A 22,202-nucleotide genomic window follows, 5' to 3' on the forward strand; every position below is an offset into this window, starting at 1 on the left:
TCCCTTTTTAATGGATGCTGCAACTTCTGCATTTTTATGTGGATTAATATTGTGATCGCTCCAATCATTGCGTGTCTGTGCATTCTGTTTGGACCTTTGTTATGAGGTAAAGAATACCCTAAACACTGTTCTGCTACTGTATCGTTGGGGTTTTATACGTTAAACAACACTTTTCTTTTTTTACAGCCTTTAAAAAGTTGTTTTTTAAATGAAGTCAATGCCACAACAATGCATGTGGAAATGGAAGCTGCAGTAAACAACAAAGGGAAGTGAAGCTCTGCATCACACAGACCACAAAGCTCGATTAGACTTTGTTCACAGTGAACGCTTTAGAAATGACCAGCCCGTGTCAGAGCGCCGAGGGGCGTAGAGGCATCAACGAGAGCCCGGCGCACAAACCCGAGACACCCAGGTACCGAAGCTGGAGCAGCTTCCGCTTCTCCAGGTGGAGGAGCAGCTCCCAGAGGTCGACCCCGCCCGCAACGCCGTCCCCAAAGACCGACAAGAGGGGCGATGTGACGAAGACGCTCTTCTCCCTGGTCAAGACTCACAACGACGACTACACGGCCGACCCCGATGGCCTGCTCGAGGGCGACGTGGCACACGAAGAGGGTAACAACGGCGCCCACCAGGACCATTCCAGCTACTTCCACTGGCACTTTGGGTCCATGCTGCAACCAGGCGTCAACAAATTCTCCCTGCGCATGTTTGGCAGCCATAAAGGCGTCGCTGCTGAGCAGGAGAGGGTGAAGAGCTTCGGGGTGTGGATCATACACCCCTACAGCGACTTCAGGTAACGAGGACCACGGCTCATCTTCAGGCCCCTTCGGTTCCCCTTCAGTTTCTCTGTGTTATGAGTGAGAACGGATGTGAACGTATACCAGCGTCTCCAAATCATCCGTGAAACGCTCCAGTTGTGGCAAAGCTCGGTCTCCTTTTCCAAGGACAGGCTGCACAGTCGCTGATGTCACGGCCCCACACACGATAAGACGATGAAGGGATCCGACTAATGATACAATATATAGGACAAGATCCTCTGGATTAACCATGACACCGATGAAAGCCTTCCTATGTTGAAGACTGTGCTTGTAGGTGATCCCGTGCGTTACCAAAAAACAGCAATCATTTTTTTGATCTTTGTCCTCCTTTTTGGAGAATTTAGCAGAAAAGAGAAGCTCTTTTTGTGGTTTTTCTGAAAGCATGCCGGGCGGATGCCCAAGCAGCAATACATCTGTGTGGTCGTTCATAACAGTTTCAAAGTTAAACAGTTTTCAAACAATAGGCAGATGCCAAACAGAGGATAAAACCCCGCCGAGGGATTATTGACCATAAGAATCCCTATAATTCCAATCTTCCTCTATTATGCAATAATATACAGACAGCTGAGGGGAGGATTACAGAAGGCCTGTTCTCCTTATTGCCGTATGTTCCAACTTCCACTTATCATGGATGAGTTGCGTCTCTCTTTATCTCTCTCTCTCTCTCTATACAGTATATATATACAGTATATACAGTATATAAAAGAGTTCACTGACACGTCAATTCAAAAGCCCAAGATCTATGAAAATCTTTAATCCAAATGCCAGAAGCCTGATTGAACATGTTTTCAAACCTCCTTCACCTCTACCATCCACAGGTGTCTCAAATCTTTTTCACCCAGTAGAATTAATCCCAAGTTTCATTGAGGCACACGTTTCCAAGAGCGCACGTCACACCGTCGTCCTGGGTCGGCCGGGTTATTAACCACTATTAATCACTAATCTGCTGCATTTGAGACAAGCTGATTAGTGGTGGTGTGGACACAGAGGACATGCAGAGATGGAGGGACAACTGTGAATGAGGTCATAGAACTTGGAAAGAGGAAGTTCCTGTAATTCTCACTGGGGTCTTGTTACCGCCCCAGTAACCAAAACTAGTCTGGGTCATGTTCTGCACAGCGGTAAAGAAGGACTAGTAGAGCAGGAGAGAGCAAGTGATTGACGTTCGGTGGAAACAATTGGAAACTCAAACCATGTGGCTTTGGTGTACGTAACAGGACACTGGACACTCGGGGCGGCGGAGGATTTGAATGAAATGAAACCAAGTGTAACGATTAGATCAGCCCAGCTGTCAGGCCTTCACCATCACAGCAGCGCCGGACGGAGTCCCACATTTTAGTGGTCATAACCATTTATTGTAATCATTTATTTGTAAGGACATTGAGCTAAAGGAGGTAAACGCCATACATTTTTAATACCAGGGTTTCCTCCTCTGACGAGAGGGTCGGTTTGCTATTATGTGAGGCCACTTGACCTTGATAGGTTGCGGTTTAATTTCTCTAAGGGAGACGTATCGGGATGTGACCTCCTCACACGAACCGGTCTCTTCTCTTCACTTGTTCTGGAGCTAAAATGAGACTAAAAGTGACCCAAAAATGGTGACAGAGATGCAAAACTGCTAACGACTGTGCGTGACCATAAAATATGCCACCATCATTTCCAGAATCGTTATGCAGAGGAATAATGTTTAGGTAAAAAGATAAAACGAGTATTTATTTACATCTTATGTTATCGTACATTAATATATTCATGGAAATTAACTAAAAGTTTCTCAAACCCATTACTCCCAAAAAAAGCACTTTTACATTTTTCTAAGAAACAAACAATCATTTAAAACACAAAAAATGCAATTACCATAATATGTTTGAATATTAATATCTGGTTGATTTAATAGTCCAACTCCTTGTGTTTAGATTCTACTGGGACATCGTGATGCTGGTGTTAATGATGAGCAACCTGGTCATTTTACCATGGGGGATCACCTTCTTCGAGGACCAGAACACCCTGCCCTGGATCACCTTTAACGTCCTGTCCGACACTCTCTTCCTCATGGACTTGGTCTTGAATTTCCGAACGGGCATCCCCGGAGAGGACAGTCACATCATCCTGGACCCCAAAGAGATCCGCATGCATTACCTCCGCACATGGTTCCTGGTGGACTTTGTCTCCTCCATCCCTGTTGACTACATCTTTCTCATTGTTGATCTGGAGTCTCGACTCGATTCCACTGACCTGTACCGCACCACCCGCGCCCTCCGCATCGTCCGTTTCACCAAGATCCTCAGCCTGCTGCGTCTTCTTAGACTCTCTCGCCTCATTCGTTACATCCACCAGTGGGAAGAGGTAAAAAAAAGCCATAAAAACCAAAGCGTTCAGCCATCCTACAAGTGCTTCATCTACAAAAATGCTGTTATTTCTGTTATCAGATCTTCCACATGACCTATGACCTGGCCAGTGCCGTGGTGCGCATAGTCAACTTGATTGGAATGATGCTGCTCTTGTGCCACTGGGATGGCTGCCTAACTTTCATGGTGCCTATGCTGCAAGACTTCCCCCCCGACTGCTGGGTGTCCAAAAACAATATGGTGGTGAGCAAATGTTCCCGTACGCACTCGACTAAGCCGGTCGTTAACTGAGGGGGATCTATGTGTACCTTGTGTTTTTCGCACTGTCTGCAGAATTCTACCTGGCACATTCAATACTCCTACTCCTTGTTCATGGCCATGAGCCATATGCTGTGTATAGGATATGGTGCTCACCCACCAGAAGGCATAAGTGACGTCTGGTTGACCATGGTCAGTATGGTTGTTGGGGCCACCTGCTACGCCATGTTCCTGGGTCATGCTGCTAACTTGGTACAATCCTTGGATGCATCACACCGCCAGTATCAAGAGAAGGTACCGTATAATCATCCCTCCACTGGCTTTAAATCAGTTTCCCTGTTGTCGGCTTCTGTTGAGTCACGTGGATACCGACGCCATTCTGACATTTATGCTTTGGATTTAAGCTCACTGTACTTGATTCATGCTAAATCAGACACTCTGCCCAGTGCAGAGGGAATATTTGTGTTTTCTAATGGATTCTGTGGCTGTACTCTGAATCTGTGCAGGGATTTTCACAGGATAAAGCAGCACAGATGAGAGACAAATGGAAGCACCTTTGTTCTGTTAATTAATGCCCATTTTAAATGAGTCTGTAATCCACTTACCGGTACAAATCTGTTAAATGGGTAATGCTTAATTATCGTGGGTGGAAAACATCAGCACATGCTACAAAATGTGACATTTGACATCAACAGTGTGGGACGTCCGCTGTGGCGTCCAGAGTAACAACAGTAATGTGTTTCCAGTATAAGCAAGTGGAGCAGTACATGTCTTTCCATAAACTGCCAGCCGATGTCCGACAGAGGATCCACGACTATTATGAGCAACGATTCCAAGGCAAGATGTTCGATGAGGACAGCATCCTGGGGGAGCTCAGCGATCCACTCAAGGAGGTTTGTTATTTATTAAACCTTTCCCACCGCCAACTGCACATCTCTTAAAACCTCTGTAGACTTTTTGATTTCATTTTCACTCATTTTAATAGTTTTACTACCCTAAAATGTCAATCAACGTATCAAATGATCAGGCAGTGAGGATAGTTGTTACCCTACTTTATCCATTAACCTGTTATTTCCTGTCTGATTGACTGTCATCTATAAATGTCATCACAAAAAAATACAATAAATTTAATGATTAATTACTTTATTTTCATCAATTCTTTTCTAATCATTTTCTATGTACATGACACCAAAGTTGATGGAAAATTACTTCTTTAATCTTAATAATCTTTTTCTACTAGATCAAACCTTTAACAGGTGTAAAACAGGCAGTTGGTGATTATAGTGTCACTAAATAAACATACAGTATGTTCAGATTCACAGTTTCATAGAGATTTGTTGCTCTTTGCTTGCTCTGCTCTGCAGGAGATCGTCAGCTATAACTGCCGTGGACTCGTGGCCAACATGCCGCTATTTGCAAACACTGACCCTCATTTTGTGACAGTGATCCTGACCAAGCTGCGCTTTGAAGTCTTTCAGCCCGGAGACTTGATCATACGTGAAGGAACGCTGGGCCGGAAAATGTACTTCATTCAACACGGCGCCGTCACCGTCATCCCACGTGGCACCAAGGAGATTACCCTCAATGATGGAGCATATTTTGGAGGTAAATATGAGTTGTTCTTGAATATCACAATCTAAACCAGTGTCATGAAAGCATAACATGGTACGATACAGTTCATCTTATCCTACTGATGCAAAGACACAAAACACTCGCAAATTAAAAGACTATAAAAATCAAGTTAAGAGTTTAAAATAAAAGCAGTGCACTGTTGCCCAAGTTAAAGTGAACCCTTCTTACTCGGCTCAGAGATCTGCCTGCTCACCCAAGGGAGACGCACGGCCACCGTGAGGGCTGACACCTACTGCCGCTTGTACTCCCTGAGTGTGGACAATTTCAACGAGGTGCTGGAGGAGCATCCTCTGATGAGGAGGGCGTTCGAGAGTGTGGCTGTGGACCGACTGGGACGGATTTCTCGCAGATCCAGTGCTCAGCCGGCACCAACTGACTGACCCAACAAAACAAAAGAGGCTCCAGAAGAAAGAGCTGGACACTTTTGTCCCTTTTGGTCAAGGGGCTAAACATGACTCTCAATTTAAACCTTTCTGCTTGTTTTTGCACATGAATATTGGAGGATACAGGATTATTTATTATCTACTTCACTCACAATGAGCTACACACGGTGAATATTTTTGGGGTAAACATTTTCTTCTAATAATATAGAACAATGTAAGTAGTATAATTTACAATGTTTTCCTTACTGTAACTATGATAATGTTTTGAATGATTCAGGCTGGATGGGCACAGGAACACCAGGGCAATATGTCGTAAACATACATGTATGTACTGTATATCGCTGACTTAAATCATCCCCCCTAAGGATTTATACGAATGTTTTCTTGGGATAAGCCGCTGTGATGTAATAACTGTCCGGATTGATTGTACAATGCTAAATTACAGTGTAAGCAGCTGTGTTCAGAAAATGACAGACTAAAGATGTATTCTATGCTCCATCCCAGCAGTTTAAATTCCAGTGTTTTTCTACTTTTCTACCTTTGTCCAGGAAAATTACAGATTATTCTGGGAAATCTAATCCATTCCTTTCATTCACTGAACCAATATAATATATATATTATATAAATCAGTTTCCCTATATATATATATATATATATATATATATATATATATATATATATATATATATATATATAGAGAGAGAGAGAGAGAGAGAGAGAGAGAGAGAGAGAGAGAGAGAAACAGAATTGTCCATTTTATGTCTCTCTAATAACTTGCTTTGCCATCTTTATTACATTTTAACTCACATGCATTTTCTGCTTCTTAATTTAATACATTTATCAAAATGAAGTACAGTTATAGTATCATTTAACATTTTTCGAATACATTTATTGTAGGGACCTGGTTCCTGGTTAGTAACAGTGTTGCAGTTTAAAAGAGTGTCTGCACTATCTAGTCATGTAGATGTGACCGTTTTTCCCCTATACGTATTATGGATGAAGGCTCCTCTTAATAATGTCACGTGATGTACTGTAAATATTAATATTTTTATCCTTTGAAATATTAAATAATGCATTTTTTTTATAAAACTTTGTTTTGGTAGAGATGGTTTTGTCTTGAGTGCTTTTGAGTCTAAACAAAATTTGATGTTGTGAATAATGGCAAGTTTATTTTAAAATAATAACTAGTTAATTAGAATAAACTGGACGACTTAAGTCGTTCTACCAAATGACTTTTAATAAATGCCTATTCGTATTATGAAGCATTTTTACGTAAAATGACGGTCTTTGCACGAATGGGAACATTTAAATTCAGTTCTGCGGGTGCGGACAGGTTTGTAGGTAACACCACCCACTTCCTTTTCATAAGTCATTAGCTCGGGACACCGAGGAGGTAAGGAGGAAGGCAATGTATTTTGCAACCTATTTTAACGTAGTCTTCTGCTTAACTGATTTTAATGTAACTGTAAATAGTTTGGACACGAATAAACTATTTAATATGTCGTTTTGGCTGCTGGTCGTGGACTCGCTGTCTTCATCACTCACCACAAGGTTAACCGTTAGCTATATTCGCTTATTCTGGGCTTAGTTGTATGAGCATGAAGGTCAGTCTCCATAGTTTTATTGTACGTATCAAAGAATCTACGAATTGTTCATAACGATCACTATTTTACCGAGCATTAACTGAAATCTGACAATTGGCTCGCTGCAAATACTAGCATGGCTAGCACCAGAGTTCACTTTCATAAGCTAGCTCTCATAACAATTGACGTCACAACATCACATAACATTACAAAAACCAGGTCCGATTACGGAGGAGAATAAGAACCAGGTTTTCGCGTGTTTAAACTTAATTATTTTGTGCTTTAAAAGTGAACTTTGCTTAAAGTTAAGTTAAATTCAACGGCATGTTATGTTGATTGGGGACTCGAAGTGTTACCCAAGAATTTATTTGGGAGTGATCAGCAGTAAGAAGCAGTTTACAAATAGTGTATAAATGGAAACCCAAGATTATAATAACTTAAATTATAATTAAAAAAAGCAGTATAACCAGTCAGAACTTGGTGGAAATCATTGTGTACTTGCAGTGAATAATTTGGGTTTTTAACTTTGGTTAATTGGGTATGTAAACAAAATGATGAGCAAAATGAATGACACATAGTATGAACTTGAATGAACCTATTTATATGCACACCATTAACTTCAAATGATGTTTTGTCTAAGCAGCAGAAAGGATGCTGTCCCTTAGTCGAGCTGTGGTAGCTGGAGTGACCCGTGTTCCAGCTGCTGTTAGCCAAGCTGGAGTTAGCGCTATCACCCGGTTCAACAGCACAGCACAGGTACCTGGCTTATAACTCCTAAATAAAATGTAGATAGTTGCCGGAATTCAAATTTCTTTATGTCATATTCTCCCAGAGTACTCCCAAGAAAACAACATTTGGACCTCTGGCCGATGAGGACAGGATTTTCACAAACCTTTATGGCCGCCATGACTGGAGGTACTATCCCTGATGTGGTTTTAAGCGCCATATTACCGGAAACTCTTCTTCATAATACATTTCTGACAAAAATCCTTACTTGTGCTATATGTTTTAAGGCTAAAGGGGGCATTGAGGCGTGGCGACTGGTACAAAACTAAGGAGATCCTGTTGAAGGGAGTCGACTGGATCCTAAATGAGATCAAAGTTTCTGGTCTGCGAGGAAGAGGTGGAGCTGGGTTTCCAACAGGCATGAAGTGGAGCTTTATGAACAAGCCCAGTGATGGCAGGTCATTGACAAGATTTATCTTTCTGACTGGATAATTCTGATGTTACTCAGTTGCATATAATCTACTATATCAACAAAAATCCGTGACACACTGCACATGAGACATCATACTTTTAATAGACGAGCTATTCGCACCAATTTGCTATGAGTAAAAGTAGTGGAAGGAAAAAAAATTAAATTTATCCACCTTTTTCTTCCTTGATTTAGGCCAAAGTATCTGGTGGTGAATGCTGATGAGGGAGAACCAGGCACTTGTAAGGACAGGGAGATAATGAGGAATGACCCACATAAGCTGGTGGAGGGCTGCCTGGTTGCTGGCAGGGCCATGGGCGCACGTGCTGCTTACATCTACATCAGAGGAGAGTTTTACAATGAGTCCTCCAATCTGCAGGTAATATCGCAAACAGCAACGGGTCTTTTCAAAGAAATGCTTCGGTTACAACAAACTCTTCACAGGGTTTAACAAAATTGTTTAAAAGTCAAAAACTATGGCACGTAGTTGCATTTGAAGAGTTTGACACCTGCAGTGTCCATTATAGACATTGTGCTCCTCAAATTATTACGGTCAGTTTGTTCAGGTTCATCTATAACATGTGTGATTGTATTTTTAATGCCCAAACTTTTTATTATATGAGCTTAGGTGGCCATCAACGAAGCCTATGCTGCTGGACTCATTGGGAAGAACGCCTGTGGCTCTGGTTATGATTTTGACGTGTTTGTAATGCGTGGAGCTGGAGCTTACATCTGTGGGGAAGAGACTGCCCTCATCGAGTCCCTGGAGGGAAAGCAGGGGAAGCCTAGACTAAAGCCTCCTTTTCCCGCCGATGTTGGTGAGAAAACGCCACAATTGATGCGTTTTTGAGTCTTGGTAATATCCAACTCACCTCTGTCCTTTACCTCAAAGGTGTGTTTGGCTGTCCTACAACTGTTGCCAATGTGGAAACTGTGTCGGTGGCCCCTACCATCTGTCGCCGTGGTGGCTCCTGGTTTGTGGGCTTTGGCAGAGAAAGGAACTCTGGTACAAAGCTCTTCAACATCTCCGGCCACGTCAACCACCCCTGCACTGTGGAGGAGGAGATGTCCGTCCCTCTGAAGGACCTCATAGAGAGACATGCGGGTTAGTGTTTAGTTGTCTTTAGTTACAGTTATTTAGTTATTTCTATATTTTGATGCAGGCCTTCCTGCTGTGATTATACAGTTGTAATAGTGTCTCCTTCAACATTACAGTGGATGTTTATTACACTACTTGGTTTCCATGGTGATCCTGTAACCTGTGAAGAGAAAACTGTTTCTGGAAAATGAAAATTAATTTTCAGGTTTAGCCTTTCAGAATTTCAAAGAGTTTTTTTGTAGTTTTTAACACCTGTAAATTCTGTTGTATCATTTGGACCAAAGGTTTTTAGTATTTGACTCCTTAGAATTAATCACTTCTCGTGGGATCAAAACATTGTGTCTCATTAAGGTTAATTGGTCTTTTATCATGAACTTTTGTAATGGAAATACCTTGTTCTCTAGAACCAAGAAAATTTGTAAAAAAAAAATCAATCAAAATTATCATGTATTTGTTCTAAAACAGCAATATTAATTTGAAAACCAAACTGTCTTGTAGGTGGAGTGCGAGGAGGCTGGGATAACCTGCTAGCAGTCATCCCTGGTGGCTCCTCAACGCCCCTCATTCCCAAGAACGTGTGTGAAGAAGTGTTGATGGACTTTGACGGCCTCATCCAGGCTCAGACTGGCCTGGGTACGGCTGCACTCATCGTCATGGACAAATCTGTAAGTTTCTCCCTTTTTTTAGTATAGATAGTCCATCCAAACACTCATGAAAGGGTTTGCTAAAGGGGCTGGATCCTTTGTGTACAGACGGACATTATCAGGGCTATTGCTCGCCTGATTGAGTTCTACAAACACGAGAGCTGTGGCCAGTGCACCCCCTGCAGGGAGGGTAGGTGTTTCACCAATGTGGTCTTTTCTAAGCAGGGATTTATTTTCCTGAGCGTAATGGTGCGCGTCGACGGACCGTCTGTTCTGTTTCTGTAGGAGTGGACTGGATGAATAAGATGATGTGGCGCTTTGTGAAAGGCGACGCCCGGCCTACGGAGATCGACATGATTTGGGAGCTCAGCAAGCAAATTGAGGGACATACAATCTGTGCCCTGGGAGACGGTGCCGCTTGGCCAGTGCAGGTAAACCTGTGTCCTGTTATAATCATTGCTGAAGTGACATACAATGCAAACATAGCCACACTGGGCTTTAACAGATGAATGTTACTGATGCTATCTGCATCCTCTGGAATGTTTTGTGGAGATGTACCGAAAGCAGCATTAAATCTTGTGAAAGGTAATGTTTGTTTTCTCTTGTATTGTCAGGGCTTAATAAGGCACTTCAGACCCGTGATGGAAAGTCGAATTTCTGAAAACCAGCAACGGCAGCAGGCCAGAGCTTAAATGCTACTTCCACACCGGCCCATGTCCCTGTGCTTATGTCCCACACACAAATATTTAAAGTGACAATGTGCCCACTTGTCTTCTCAAGTTTTACTTTGAAGTGTCTGCCTTCGCTGAATAAAGTCCTATGAACCTGAAACCAAATCTGTTTTATTCAAATGCTTTTTTTCGTACTAAAAGAGCATTTTGCAGGATATATTGGGTTTTGTTTTGTTTTTTCCATCCACACTCCAGCCCAGCTGGTGGTGCTAGTGCACCAGCAGCTGTTTTACCACCTGTCACTCAATAACAGAAGGTCATTGGAGATGTCTGTCAGAGCGGGCGAGTTACCCAGAGTGTGTTTCACTACTTTTGGATTTAATAAATTCATCGTGGACATGGTGAATGATTGTGTTTGTGGAGGTTGCGCAATTCCCGTCTGTCAGGGCCCCGAGTCCAGGGTGCTATGCTCGGTGCCTGGGTGCGTTTGGTGCAGGTAACCAGACGGGACTTCACTCCGGCGTCTGCTGCGCAATACACGGTTGTGTGTGTCGTTTGGACACAGGAGTATCGTCCCGGCGAAATGATCCAGTTCATCACAGGGGGCTGAAGCCAGAACCAGGTGCGACTGACACCTGGTGCGGCGCCTGCGGTGCACAGCTCCATCCTGACCTCTGTCCACAGAGCACTTTTAAACGCCTGCACGTAAACTCAACCGTCTAAGTCTTGTTTTGTTAATATCGGACAACTACCACTTCAGTCAACACAATGTTTTAAGTTCTGAGAAGCACCGTCAGATGGTTTCGAGGCAGCGCAGAATATGAGACAAGCTCAGTATTTCCTGTTATTGGTAAATGTTATTAAAGGCAACAAAAAAGCGACGTAAGTCTAGTTTTCTTTAGTTTAGTTTTCGATACCATATACACTGTTTCGGTCAGTGACTGAAGGCGCTTCGGGTCTAATTGAGATCGCCGAACCGAAGCATTGTGCGGTTGTACCGCTAGATGGGGCCGCAGAATTACAGAAACGCACTGTAACGTAAGGGACAATATCGGCCTACGTGTGGATTTATTTATTCATTACTAAATAAGTGTAGTACGGATTATTTTTAACTTCCCGTGCTCATACCCGAATCAGACATTTATATAATGTCACCTATGGGTCCGTTAAGCCACTTGTGTATTCTCGCGAGATCTCCAACGGAGCATGTCATGGACCACGTGACGTTAGCTGAATAATCAGCAGCTTCCTTCCGATGGTTGACGGTAAGAAATGGACGCCTCCTTGAATTGTTTACAAAGATTTGCAAGTCTGAATTAATACATGTTTAATACATGGGTCGCTTTAAAGGACCCGTTGCTAAGTAAACTGGATTCAAGGCAACACGTCCAAATAAAGTATTTTTGCTTCAGCTCTGCAGGGTAGCTAATGACGATTCGCCCATTCTCTGTCACAACAGCAAACAGTTTTCTGTGCTGCCTTATTTTGTTACTGTGGGATAAAATTACCACTTGGTCATGCAGCCATGCTGCTAGTAATGCGTGCTATATCCCATTAACACATCTTTGTTGGAACTACCTCTCGTTCTTTTTCTATACTTAGGATAACCTAGCATGTGTCACTGCAGTCACCTCTCATTATTCAGCCCAACATGTTACCATTTTTCGTAGGTTTGTCACTGCGCATACGATAGCACTGTATTACAGCTCAATTTTCCTTAGAGCCTCAATGAAAGCATCAGCATGGACACTATGAAGATAGAGCAAGTCATTGTGGGAAACGATGTGAGCTCAGCCTCAGTGGAGATAAAATCAGAGCCTGTGGTCGTTCCTCTGCAGCCCAGTAAGTTGGAATCACTTGTATCTCATACATGTTATACAATCATTTGTCTGTTAAAGTAGAAACAGACAAGCATATTTCCCCTCCTTTGATGTGGTTACTAAACATCTAGAGCTTCTGTCATTGTGTGCAGGTCAGGATGAGAGTCTACAGTGTTTTCAGTGCTTGATCACCTTCTCTGACTCCAAAGTTAAGGAAAGACACATAAAGAAGTTTCATGAGGACCAATACAAACAACACTTAAAGCAGGTAGAGAAAATAACAAAGCAATTGTTTTAAACCCAGTGGGGTATATTCAGTGATTGGGAACACCTCTTTTTGATGATATTTAGGCTACCTTAGCATGTGTCACTGCAGTCACCTTTCACTATTTAGCCTAATCCGTTAGCATTTGCCATGGATTTTCATTGCACTTACGACAGCACTATATTACAACTTAATTTGCCTTAGTGTCTCAATGAGAGCATCAGCATGGACACAGTGAAAATAGAACCGGTCACTGTTGGAAACGAGGTCAGTTCAACCTCAGTGGAGATAAAACCAGAGCCTGTGGTCATCCCTCTGCAGCCCAGTAAGTTATAATATGTTTTGTTTCCCATTCACCTTATATGATAAGTGGTCTGCTAAAGTAGAAAGAGACAAACAGAAATTTCCCTCCTTCTCTGTGGTAACTACACATTGTCTACAGGTCAGGATGAGAGTCTACAGTGTTTTCAGTGCTTGATCACCTTCTCCAACTCCAAAGTTAAAGAAAGACACATAAAGAAATTTCATGGGGACCAATACAAGCAACACCTGCAGCAGGTACACTAAATGATTGCTTAAACAAACTGTAAATTCCAGTGCAAATTTCATTATATCTTAATAAGCTCTAAATAGTCTGTATGTCTTGTTTTCTAATTTTTTTAATATATGTTTTCTATTGTATAGAAGAATACACTGTTCACTTGCTACAGGTGTGACAAGTGTTTCTTCACTTCTGGGGAGCTCAGTCAGCATCAGGCAACCCACAGCAGGGAGGAGAAGCCATTTTGCTGTGGCTATTGCCGCAAAGAATTTTGTACTTTCAGTGAGGTAAGGCGACAAAAGACATCATCTTGTTATTTAGGCTTGGAAATTTTACAATTTTAGTTGCTTCTTAACTTTAATAAATGCTACATGCCTTGCAGCTGAACAAACACAGGAGAGAAGAATGCACAGAGTGTATGGAACGACGGTGTCCTTGTAAGGACTGTGGTGCCTTGTTCCCTAATTCTGAGCGACTACTCAACCATCGTATTGCCATGCATCCAGAGTGCCTGGTAGTGGTCAGAGACATGAATGCCTACCAATGCTCCAAATGTAGTCAGTGTTTCCAGACAGAAGACGAGCTTGTGAACCACCAGGAAGAATCAGCTTGTAATGTTAACCATGATGTTAAACTTCAGGGCAAAAAACGTGGCCATAATTCCAAAATGATGCTCATGTGGAGGTTGTTGCTGACAAGAAAATCAAGAAGAAGCCGAGGATTGGAAAGCCTACAGTGACTCAACTGCAATAGAGGGATGTCCCTCTAGTGAGCACAAATAGAACTGAAGATTCCATGTTCGGAAACTGGTTGTGATTTTGTGTTTCCATCCGTTGAAGCCCTGCGGGCCCACAAGAAAAGATCCACGGGCGTGCTCACAAGACTCACGCATGCACAGAATGTGATCAGAGGTACACCCGACTGGAGCAGCTCAGTGCACATATGGCTAGCATTCACCAGTCAGGATACACCTGCAACACCTGTGGGAAGTGCTTTGCTCAAGAAAGCCTCCTAAAGACTCACCAAAAGACCCACAGGAAAAAAGAGGAAGTAGCTGAACAAAGATAATATATAAAGACTGTAATGTCATCAATTAATGGGTTTTTAAATATGGTATTCTCTGTAAATAGGTATGTTTAAATGTCAAGTAAAGGTATACAATGCCATAGAAGTGCAGAAGTTGTTTCTGCAATGGTTTTTACATTTTACTTTAAGTGCTCATTTGTAATCTTACACTTCTCGATTAGACTGTGCAGATCAGTACAGTCTAATTCAGAAGTGTAATCTTACACTTCTCAACTCTCACATCCTCTACTGATCTGCACAAAATTGATTCATGTCCACTTTAAGAACACGTCAAGGCCATTTCTATTGTCCTGTTGCTTTTGTTGCACTGTACATATTTTATATAAATGTTATCCCTATAGCTGAAGCTCTTGTAGAAATATGTGCTTTTTGTTATTTTTGGAGAACAATAATGGTGAAATTGAAAGAGTACTAAACACCAAATCTGAACTCCAATATGATGGAAGTCTTTTTAGAGACGATGTATTGGTTGTAGTGTAGTGTGTGATTTCATGATGTAGGGTCTTAGATTTATAAAAAATAAAAAAAAATTCTAATCTTATGTTGGCTGTAATTTGTAAGGTGATTTGGTCTCCAAAAATAGGCAGAAGTGCTACTGGTTATGAGTTGAAAACTGTTACCATGTTGATACATTTGTGTGGTTATTAAGCGGAAGCTTGATTTTGAGATATTTTAATCATTATCAAGTAGTTGCCAGATGCATTTCATTATGTTAAATTAAGCAGCATTAAAACTAAAATGAACAGCAAAAATTTCAACTACCTTGTGTACATAAAGGACATTAAACAGTTTAATGCTGCAATAAGACTCATTGTTTCTTATAGGTTAAAAGTGTTTACTAATTCAGTTGGAAGAGGAATTGAATTCAGGAACATTCTGGTTCGTCTTGCGATCACCTTTTACATATATATCAATATTGTAATTGGCAAAAAAATTTACACTAGTGTTGGTTAAAATTGCTAATTTTGACAATATCCCATGGATATTTTTACTCCTAAATGATTCGGGCTGTTTTCTTTTGACCCGACTATTACTCTCATTAACATCATCCGTTGCTAATGTGTTGCTAATTGACGCGCGCGACAACCGCCCGTCTCCGCAGACTTCGCCCTGTCGACGTCATCCGACCTGCGCAGTCGAAGTTCGTTTCCCATGATGCACCAGTTCTTCTTTCTATCTCGCGCCTTCGCCACCGCGTAGTCCATCTTGCCTCGTAGAGCTGCTGTCACCTTCCTGTCTGTGCGCCGTCCCTGCTGTTGGAGTAAATAATGGCGGCATCGGGAGGTGCGGTATCATCTCCTGCTAATGTCGCAGGTTTGAACGCGCAAGGGGTCGCGAAGGCTCGTTTCCCCGGGCGACCGTGCACGGCCCGCGGGAGCAAGCTGCGGTCGGAGAAACGTACCAGAATCGGTAGGTCGGGATGGGACGACCCGGAGTTTGTTGCTGGAAGGCCGAGGCCCGTGAACATCGGCCTTGCGTTGAGCGAGGACCCGCTCCTGCTGCGCCTCCTTGGAATGACGGAAAAACACAGCCGACAGGGAGATGTGGGGTTCGACTCCAGCAACAGCGATGAGGGTGATTAAAATTTACAAGTAGTACATTGGTAGCCACACATTATAAAGACGCCAAATGCGGTACTTAAAGTCGGTTCTTTTAAAATTTACGTTTTAAACACATCGCTAGTTTATTTGGCTAAAGCTAACGCTAGCTAGCGCTGAATTGTCTTGCAAACATTAAACCCTAAATGGACGTATTCAAATAATGTATGGTCTAGGATGGGTTTTTTAAGCTGAATTTCATTGTAGATGGAACGATTTGCACGGTTTGTACGGTTTTGATGTGCATTTGCGTTTGTTGTAAGCGCTCCGGTTATTGTTACAGACACGGATCTCGGCATCAACCCAGCTGGGTTTGTTTGCATGAAAAGATGGTTCGGCGGAAACTTTGGCGGCATGATGACCATCTTAGATATCTTTGGTGGTATTATATGGTGGTTTTCTTCATTCCCACCGTTTGAGTGGATCTTCGCACCGAGGAGTTTCCACGTCGTCTTTTCGTAATTAAAAGGTTTATTTGGCGAACCGCTCTCACCACGTTGACGCTGTCAGCTGTTTGCTTCGCGTTTTAAATGTCCGAGTTTGGATGCAGCGGAAAATGGAACAATAAAAACGCTTCCGCGTCTTTAAATATTTCGACCATTTTTAAATGTTACGTTACTATATTGTTTATTAGCGGTCTTACTCTTTAGCGTGTTGTCAAATAGGTAATGGATAACTTGTAAAACGCATCGAAAAGTGCTCCCTTGTTGGTTTTTTGTCCAAGTCTTTCTTTTAGTACCTATTCAGTAAAAAATCGATTCAATAACCTATATACTGCATGTTGCTCTGAGCTTATCTGATCAATGATATGTTAAATGCAACCTACTCTTACATACTTTTGGATTGCATGCTAAAATCTGCATGCTAATGCTAGTGACAGTTGAATACTGGTGTAATATATTTGACAGAAGACTTTTATTTTGGTGGTAATCAGCCCAGAAATGGCAGGAGTGAATAAGACAGGACAGGCCCTACTGTGAGCTGATAACAGATGAGATCTATACATATTAATCCCCAGAGCAGGTGCACCGGTGCGTTCCATCATCCCTGTCCCACCGAGGCAGCCACTTGATTTTGCAGCTACAAAATCCCGCAGTTGTGCTGACACCTGGATGTCGAATCACATTTTCAGAAATACCAGATAGACGAGATGGCTTTGATAAGGGTGTGGATGCTCATACAATGCTTCACAATCTCCAGGATTACATGGACTGTTTGTGCATTAGCCGCCGCTGCCAGTCGCACACGGATCTCTTCACATTTACATTTAGAAGTAAACTCGTCAGCATTGACATATCATGTTTCCCTTTACTGCTCTGTATAGTGTTTTACAGATAGGCTTGCTGCATTAGGCGTTACATATGGTGTTACAGAAGTGTGGAGGGAGTTTTATACGTTATTCTATTACTGCTGGAATGTCATCAGTGATGATTTAGTGGCAATTAATCTGCAGGATCATTAGTTTGTACATGATGCATGTGAATAATTCATAGTGCATAAGTTGGGTCTTCGGGCATATTTGCAGGAGGGCTGTAACACAAGTACTTTTTGTTTGCTGCTGTGGATTTTAAGCAGAGTACAATTATGGTCAAGAAATTTCAATATATTTCAATTAAAGTATTTGCTGTTTTGATTACTGCTTCGGTGACTCGTTAGAGAAAATTTCAAAGGTTATGTCTTTGAAAGACTGAAGTGAAATAATCAAAATTTTAATAATCAAATTGTAGTTTAGTACGGTATATAAATTACATTCCCGAAAATGGAGTGATCATAGTTGCGATTGTTCCATTTATGATTTTAACTTCATAAATTATCAGTAATTTCTCTCAAATTATGGTATGTGCCTGTGGAAAATATGGTCCGATTTTTAGGATCATCCACCAAGTTTAGGGTCTTTCCATATATTTTTCACATGAACTTGACCCGATCTTTTCTCCCCCACAGGAGAAGGAGTTCACTGGTTTTGGGGCCAGAAGAGGCTCGACCGCCGAAAGCATCACTCAGGCAAACAAAGACTCAGCAAGCTCCAGACCAAACTGAAGGAGCACGTATTGGGAAAGTTATATCTAAAACCACCAAGCAATCTCTTAAAGGGAAATTATACCTACGAGCGGCTAAAGACAGCCCAGCAAAGGACAAGGAATCCCAAAAGGAGCGATCAAACTGCGTGGCAATCAAAAAACGCCCTCAGCAGACGATGAGCCAGAAGAAACTCTGGATATATGAGAAGAACAAGATTGAGGAGCTTAAATGAGAAAGGCGGGAACGTCAGAAGATTCTGGAAGTGTGCAAAGCCAGACATCAGTTAGTTTAACTGGGTACAGGAAGCGAGACAAGACGGAAGTCAGAGATGACAGGCAGCCCTCCAAAGGTCATGCACAAGGACGACAAGGAACAAAAGACGTGGACGTTAGACCCATCCCAGCCGCAAAGAGCTGTGAAACGCAACAAGGGCTTCCGATTTGGGAACACCAAATGCGCCTCTCCAAGAAGTTGCTTTGACGTGCACGTCCATTCACAAGCAGCAAAGGAAGAGGCTGGCCAAGGGCATGGTTGCCTCTCCTGAAGCTGGGGCGGAAGCTGGTTCCCCAGACTGGCGAGGAGGCAGCGATGCCTCTCGAGGGTAAATCTAAAGATTTCTCTGAAAAAGGACCATACAGGAGACATCGCAAATGTTTGTATGGAAACAAGCGAAAAGCGCTAAAAAAGGATTCCATCATCGCACTTCCCAAGTTGAGGCGCAATCGTAAAAAGCGGGTTTTTTTACGCTTATGTCGTGGAGCCCGTTCAGGCCACGGTAAAATCCGAGGGAAGTGAGCAATCGCAGCAGAATCAGAGCATTATTCCCTCGGTGAGCGAGCCGGACCAGGAGAACTCCAACAACTCCACTCCTCTGAGTGCACGGTCTTCCCGTGTTATTAAAGTTCCAAAGAGGTTTTGGATGAGGAAATTATACCCTTCCCAAAAGGTTCCTGTCAACATGGCTTAAAAGCCAACAAAGGAGACGAAAAACCAAGTCCATCGCCGCCATGAATCCACTTACGATGATGGCTGTCAAGCGTTAGATTCTATACACCTATCGATAACCAGTCTAGAGGGAATATTTCTTCAAATTCCAGTCCCACCACCAGTCATCTGGAGATTTACAAGAACCTCAAGAAACTGACCTTAAAGGTGGCGGAGAAAAAGAAAGAGGCAGCCATCCGGCGATGGGGACCACGTGCACGACTGCTCGCTCGCTCACGTAAGAAAGACGGAAATCAAAGATAACAATGGAGGAGATGGACACACCGGGCGTTGTAGAAAGCTGTCTGTTGTGGTCAACAGTACGGTGGAGACGCCCTCGGATGCATATTGGCAGAGAAGGATGTTTAAAGTAAGAGTTGTTTATTGTCCACTTGATTAGCTGAGTCGCAGCTTTTTAAAAAAAAAAAAAACAACAAAGAAATGATTACATACTTGCCTTCAGAGACACGCGTAAATATATATTGTACATCGCTGTAAAACAACAGCTTCTAGAGTTTAAATGTCCTTTATTCTAACGATTAGGACAAAATTCTGTACATTGGTGGATTGTCTACTTTTAGGGAAACGTCACTGTAATTCAATCAAAATGTAGCTTCATCCCTGCTCATCTTGGCTAAATTGGTCGCCTTGGCCATGTTGGGCATTGCATTGCTATCGTTGCGACATTATTAAGATGCCTTTTTGCTCCTTTCTGGTACAGAAGAAGCAGAACAAATTGCCAGCTGAGAGCCGCCGAAGAGGAGGTCAGTGCACTAAGCCATCGAATAGGTCTTAGTGTCGCCAACAAGACGATGCTGCATCTACTGAAGAAAGCCAAGGTTCAACTCATCAAGATTGATCAACAAAAGCAGCTGAAGTTGTCACAGGTAACAAAGCTAAACTCTTCTTCTGCTGATTCCTTTTTGAAAATTGCTTTTGGCAGACAAAATGATGTTTTTTACAGAGACCAAATGTAAAAAAAAAAAGCAAATGAACAGAAGGCACAGGGTAAGATTTACACGCATGGGCAGAGTTCTAACACCCTGAACGACGATTGTGCCCCTGATCAGGAAAGAACATGGTGTGAATGCCAAATAAACAGTTTAATAGTAATGCTGGTATGACAGCATTCTCACATTCATACTGTAGCCAACATATACCTGTTAAGCCAGCAAACTATATTTCTCTCGCTGTTTAATCCTGTAACTGGGGACTCTGGTGCCCCCGAATTGTTCAGTTGGTGAATAAGTTTTTATCTCTATATAACTGCAGTTCTCTTTTCACCAGTAGAGGGCCACTGTCCAGCTTTAACCTTGGGCCTTCTTAAACAACCTGCATCTTTAGGACATAGAATTAGAACTTTAATAATGTTTTTTGTTTTTTTTAGTTGGGTTTCAACAGAGAACCTCGAGTTCCAGTGACAAGAAGGAGGAGGAGAAGGAAAGTTGGTTGTATAGTCCAAAGATGTGATCTTCAGGTAATCTTTTATAAAAGTTTATAAGGAGACCAGTCCTTATTTTATACAAATGTCCTTTTCTAGGTTACCTTATTTTTTCCTTGTTCAATACTCCTTATGTTGTCCTCTATTAGTTTTTCCTTCCGCTCATACATTTTGTGTCTTTGAGCACTGAGAGGCCAAAATAAGCTGCATTTTGATAATATTTTAAATATGCCCCAACTGTCAAGCAGCTGAAATCTTGTATGCCTGTGTATAGGAGCAGCCTCTGGGCGGTCCCAGAATCAGAATCAACCGTCTGTCGAGCAGCGGCGGTGGTGGCTTTGGGTCAACCCCGGTGCCATGGTGCCAGACGGACATTCCCAGACTGAGTGCCCTACCACTTCATGAGAGAGAGGGCATCACCTTCTCCCCCGCAGGCAGAAGGTAGTGTGTCACACATGTCTTGTAAAACCAGAATGCCAAATCACCATTTGGTAACATTTTATGTGGGAAAAACCACGTCAGAGAGCCAGTAGCTGTACGTTTACAGTCCAAACTCCAAATTTCCACTGAACACATTTTTGGGGTTCCTGAGTTCCTCCATGGCTGCAACAGCAGCTTCACAGTGAGGGATTCGCTCATCTGTCAGGATATGACACCAAGACTATTTTGGATGGTTAACACGTGTATATGTAGAAACAAAACTGTAAATACATACATAATTGCTTGATATGCAACCCATGTTCTGCATCACATTTGGTGGAAATTTGGGGCAAGACAGGAAGTAAACTTTACTCCAACAAGGATGGATAACTTGATGATCGGGAGGACATGGATGGCTGAATTTTTAAATTCCATACTCAAGTGGGAAGATGACATTTGTTCTTTGTGTTTCTTGGATTTGTTGCCCCATACAATCAGTACTGCATAAAGCCAGAAAAGGCATTCCTTGTATTGGACATAAAATAAGTAATGTGACTTGGGCAATTCATTAAATTCATATACTGAATCATTTTAAAGGACATCAGGAGATTTGGGAAGATTGAATACGATGTCGTTTCTGTTGCTCAGATGTACTGTGACTATAAACTAAAGGAAATATCGTTGCAGCAGTGGGGCCGTGTACATTTCACTGTTGGATCTAAGAATACGAATACAGCTTTTTACTCTACTGTATTTGAGCAGACTGGGAATTCTGGAGAGGAAGCTTGTTGAGTTGCTACGTGTGCTGCATACTGTTATCGCTGATTAATTGCAGTTTAATTGTCAGTAAAGTTGTCTTTAAAACATAGTTCCAGTCAATATACTCTAGATTTTTGTGATGTCCTCATACAGGAGCTCTACGAAGTTGAGACCCTCTTTAATTTGTGACAAATGTCGTGTTTTAATGAAAGAAAATTTCAGTAAAACAGGAAAGACAAAACTACACTCACACTTTAATCCTTTCAATGAAAATTAATTGTGGTGTTTAGAAAATTATGCAAATGTGAAAATAATTCCAGATCTGTCTGTTTTGAAGCCTGGTATTAGCTTGATCTTCTCACACTCTAGCCTCCTGTAGTCTCGTGTAGATTCTGTTTTTATTCTAGTATCTCTAAAATCTGTCCATTAGCTTCTACCTGACCGTAATATTTTTACTAATTTCTGGAAGAAAAAGCTGCTTTCCAAGTATTTATTAGCTGATCTACTTTTCCCAAACGACCCAGTTAAACTCTGCAACACAAATGAGAAAAAAATAAATAAATCACTTTTATAAGCTTTTGACTAAATTAACACGCTGAGCAAAAATGCTTTGTTCGCTCAATGTAATTGTAAATTTA

The 22,202-nt window shown here is 42.1% G+C and overlaps 3 protein-coding genes across 4 annotated transcripts; all 3 read left to right on the forward strand.

Moving 5' to 3' along the window:
* Positions 1-335: 335 nt before the first annotated feature.
* On the forward strand, positions 336-5,667 carry LOC115251847 (potassium/sodium hyperpolarization-activated cyclic nucleotide-gated channel 3-like). Its single transcript, XM_029845522.1, has 7 exons — positions 336-793; positions 2,732-3,161; positions 3,245-3,406; positions 3,497-3,715; positions 4,168-4,314; positions 4,786-5,026; positions 5,231-5,667. Exons 1-7 carry the CDS (start codon positions 336-338, stop codon positions 5,431-5,433), a joined length of 1,860 nt encoding a protein of 619 aa, XP_029701382.1. The 3' UTR covers positions 5,434-5,667.
* Positions 5,668-6,738: 1,071 nt separating this feature from the next.
* LOC115251755 (NADH dehydrogenase [ubiquinone] flavoprotein 1, mitochondrial) lies at positions 6,739-10,793 on the forward strand. 2 transcript variants are annotated; one of them, XM_029845235.1, is made up of 11 exons: positions 6,739-6,829; positions 7,663-7,775; positions 7,852-7,934; positions 8,033-8,203; positions 8,410-8,593; positions 8,843-9,032; positions 9,107-9,319; positions 9,812-9,978; positions 10,066-10,147; positions 10,243-10,388; positions 10,572-10,793. In XM_029845235.1, exons 2-11 carry the CDS (start codon positions 7,671-7,673, stop codon positions 10,647-10,649), a joined length of 1,419 nt encoding a protein of 472 aa, XP_029701095.1. In that variant the 5' UTR covers positions 6,739-6,829; positions 7,663-7,670; the 3' UTR covers positions 10,650-10,793. The 2 variants fall into 2 exon arrangements, with proteins under 2 accessions (XP_029701095.1, XP_029701096.1); XM_029845236.1 differs by having other exon boundaries at positions 6,809-6,829; positions 7,660-7,775.
* Positions 10,794-10,929: 136 nt separating this feature from the next.
* Positions 10,930-13,993, forward strand: LOC115251848 (zinc finger protein 91-like). Its single transcript, XM_029845523.1, has 7 exons — positions 10,930-11,893; positions 12,350-12,470; positions 12,601-12,716; positions 12,918-13,038; positions 13,156-13,271; positions 13,398-13,541; positions 13,637-13,993. The coding sequence occupies exons 2-7, from the start codon at positions 12,371-12,373 to the stop codon at positions 13,991-13,993; spliced, it is 954 nt and encodes a 317-aa protein (XP_029701383.1). The 5' UTR covers positions 10,930-11,893; positions 12,350-12,370.
* The last annotated feature ends 8,209 nt before the right edge of the window (positions 13,994-22,202 follow it).

The sequence above is a fragment of the Takifugu rubripes genome, chromosome 12 (genome assembly GCF_901000725.2).
Source record: "Takifugu rubripes chromosome 12, fTakRub1.2, whole genome shotgun sequence".
Taxonomy (NCBI): Eukaryota; Metazoa; Chordata; class Actinopteri; order Tetraodontiformes; family Tetraodontidae; genus Takifugu; species Takifugu rubripes.

Coding starts and splice junctions, on each gene's coding strand:
- LOC115251847 (XM_029845522.1), top strand. CDS start 336: ATGACCAGCCCGTGTCAGAGCGCCGAGGGGCGTAGAGGCATCAACGAG. Junction 794..2,731: donor CACCCCTACAGCGACTTCAG/GTAACGAGGACC, acceptor CCTTGTGTTTAG/ATTCTACTGGGACATCGTGA. Junction 3,407..3,496: donor TGTCCAAAAACAATATGGTG/GTGAGCAAATGT, acceptor CACTGTCTGCAG/AATTCTACCTGGCACATTCA.
- LOC115251755 (XM_029845235.1), top strand. CDS start 7,671: ATGCTGTCCCTTAGTCGAGCTGTGGTAGCTGGAGTGACCCGTGTTCCA. Junction 7,935..8,032: donor TATGGCCGCCATGACTGGAG/GTACTATCCCTG, acceptor ATATGTTTTAAG/GCTAAAGGGGGCATTGAGGC. Junction 9,033..9,106: donor TCCTTTTCCCGCCGATGTTG/GTGAGAAAACGC, acceptor TTTACCTCAAAG/GTGTGTTTGGCTGTCCTACA.
- LOC115251848 (XM_029845523.1), top strand. CDS start 12,371: ATGGACACTATGAAGATAGAGCAAGTCATTGTGGGAAACGATGTGAGC. Junction 12,471..12,600: donor GGTCGTTCCTCTGCAGCCCA/GTAAGTTGGAAT, acceptor CATTGTGTGCAG/GTCAGGATGAGAGTCTACAG. Junction 13,542..13,636: donor AATTTTGTACTTTCAGTGAG/GTAAGGCGACAA, acceptor CATGCCTTGCAG/CTGAACAAACACAGGAGAGA.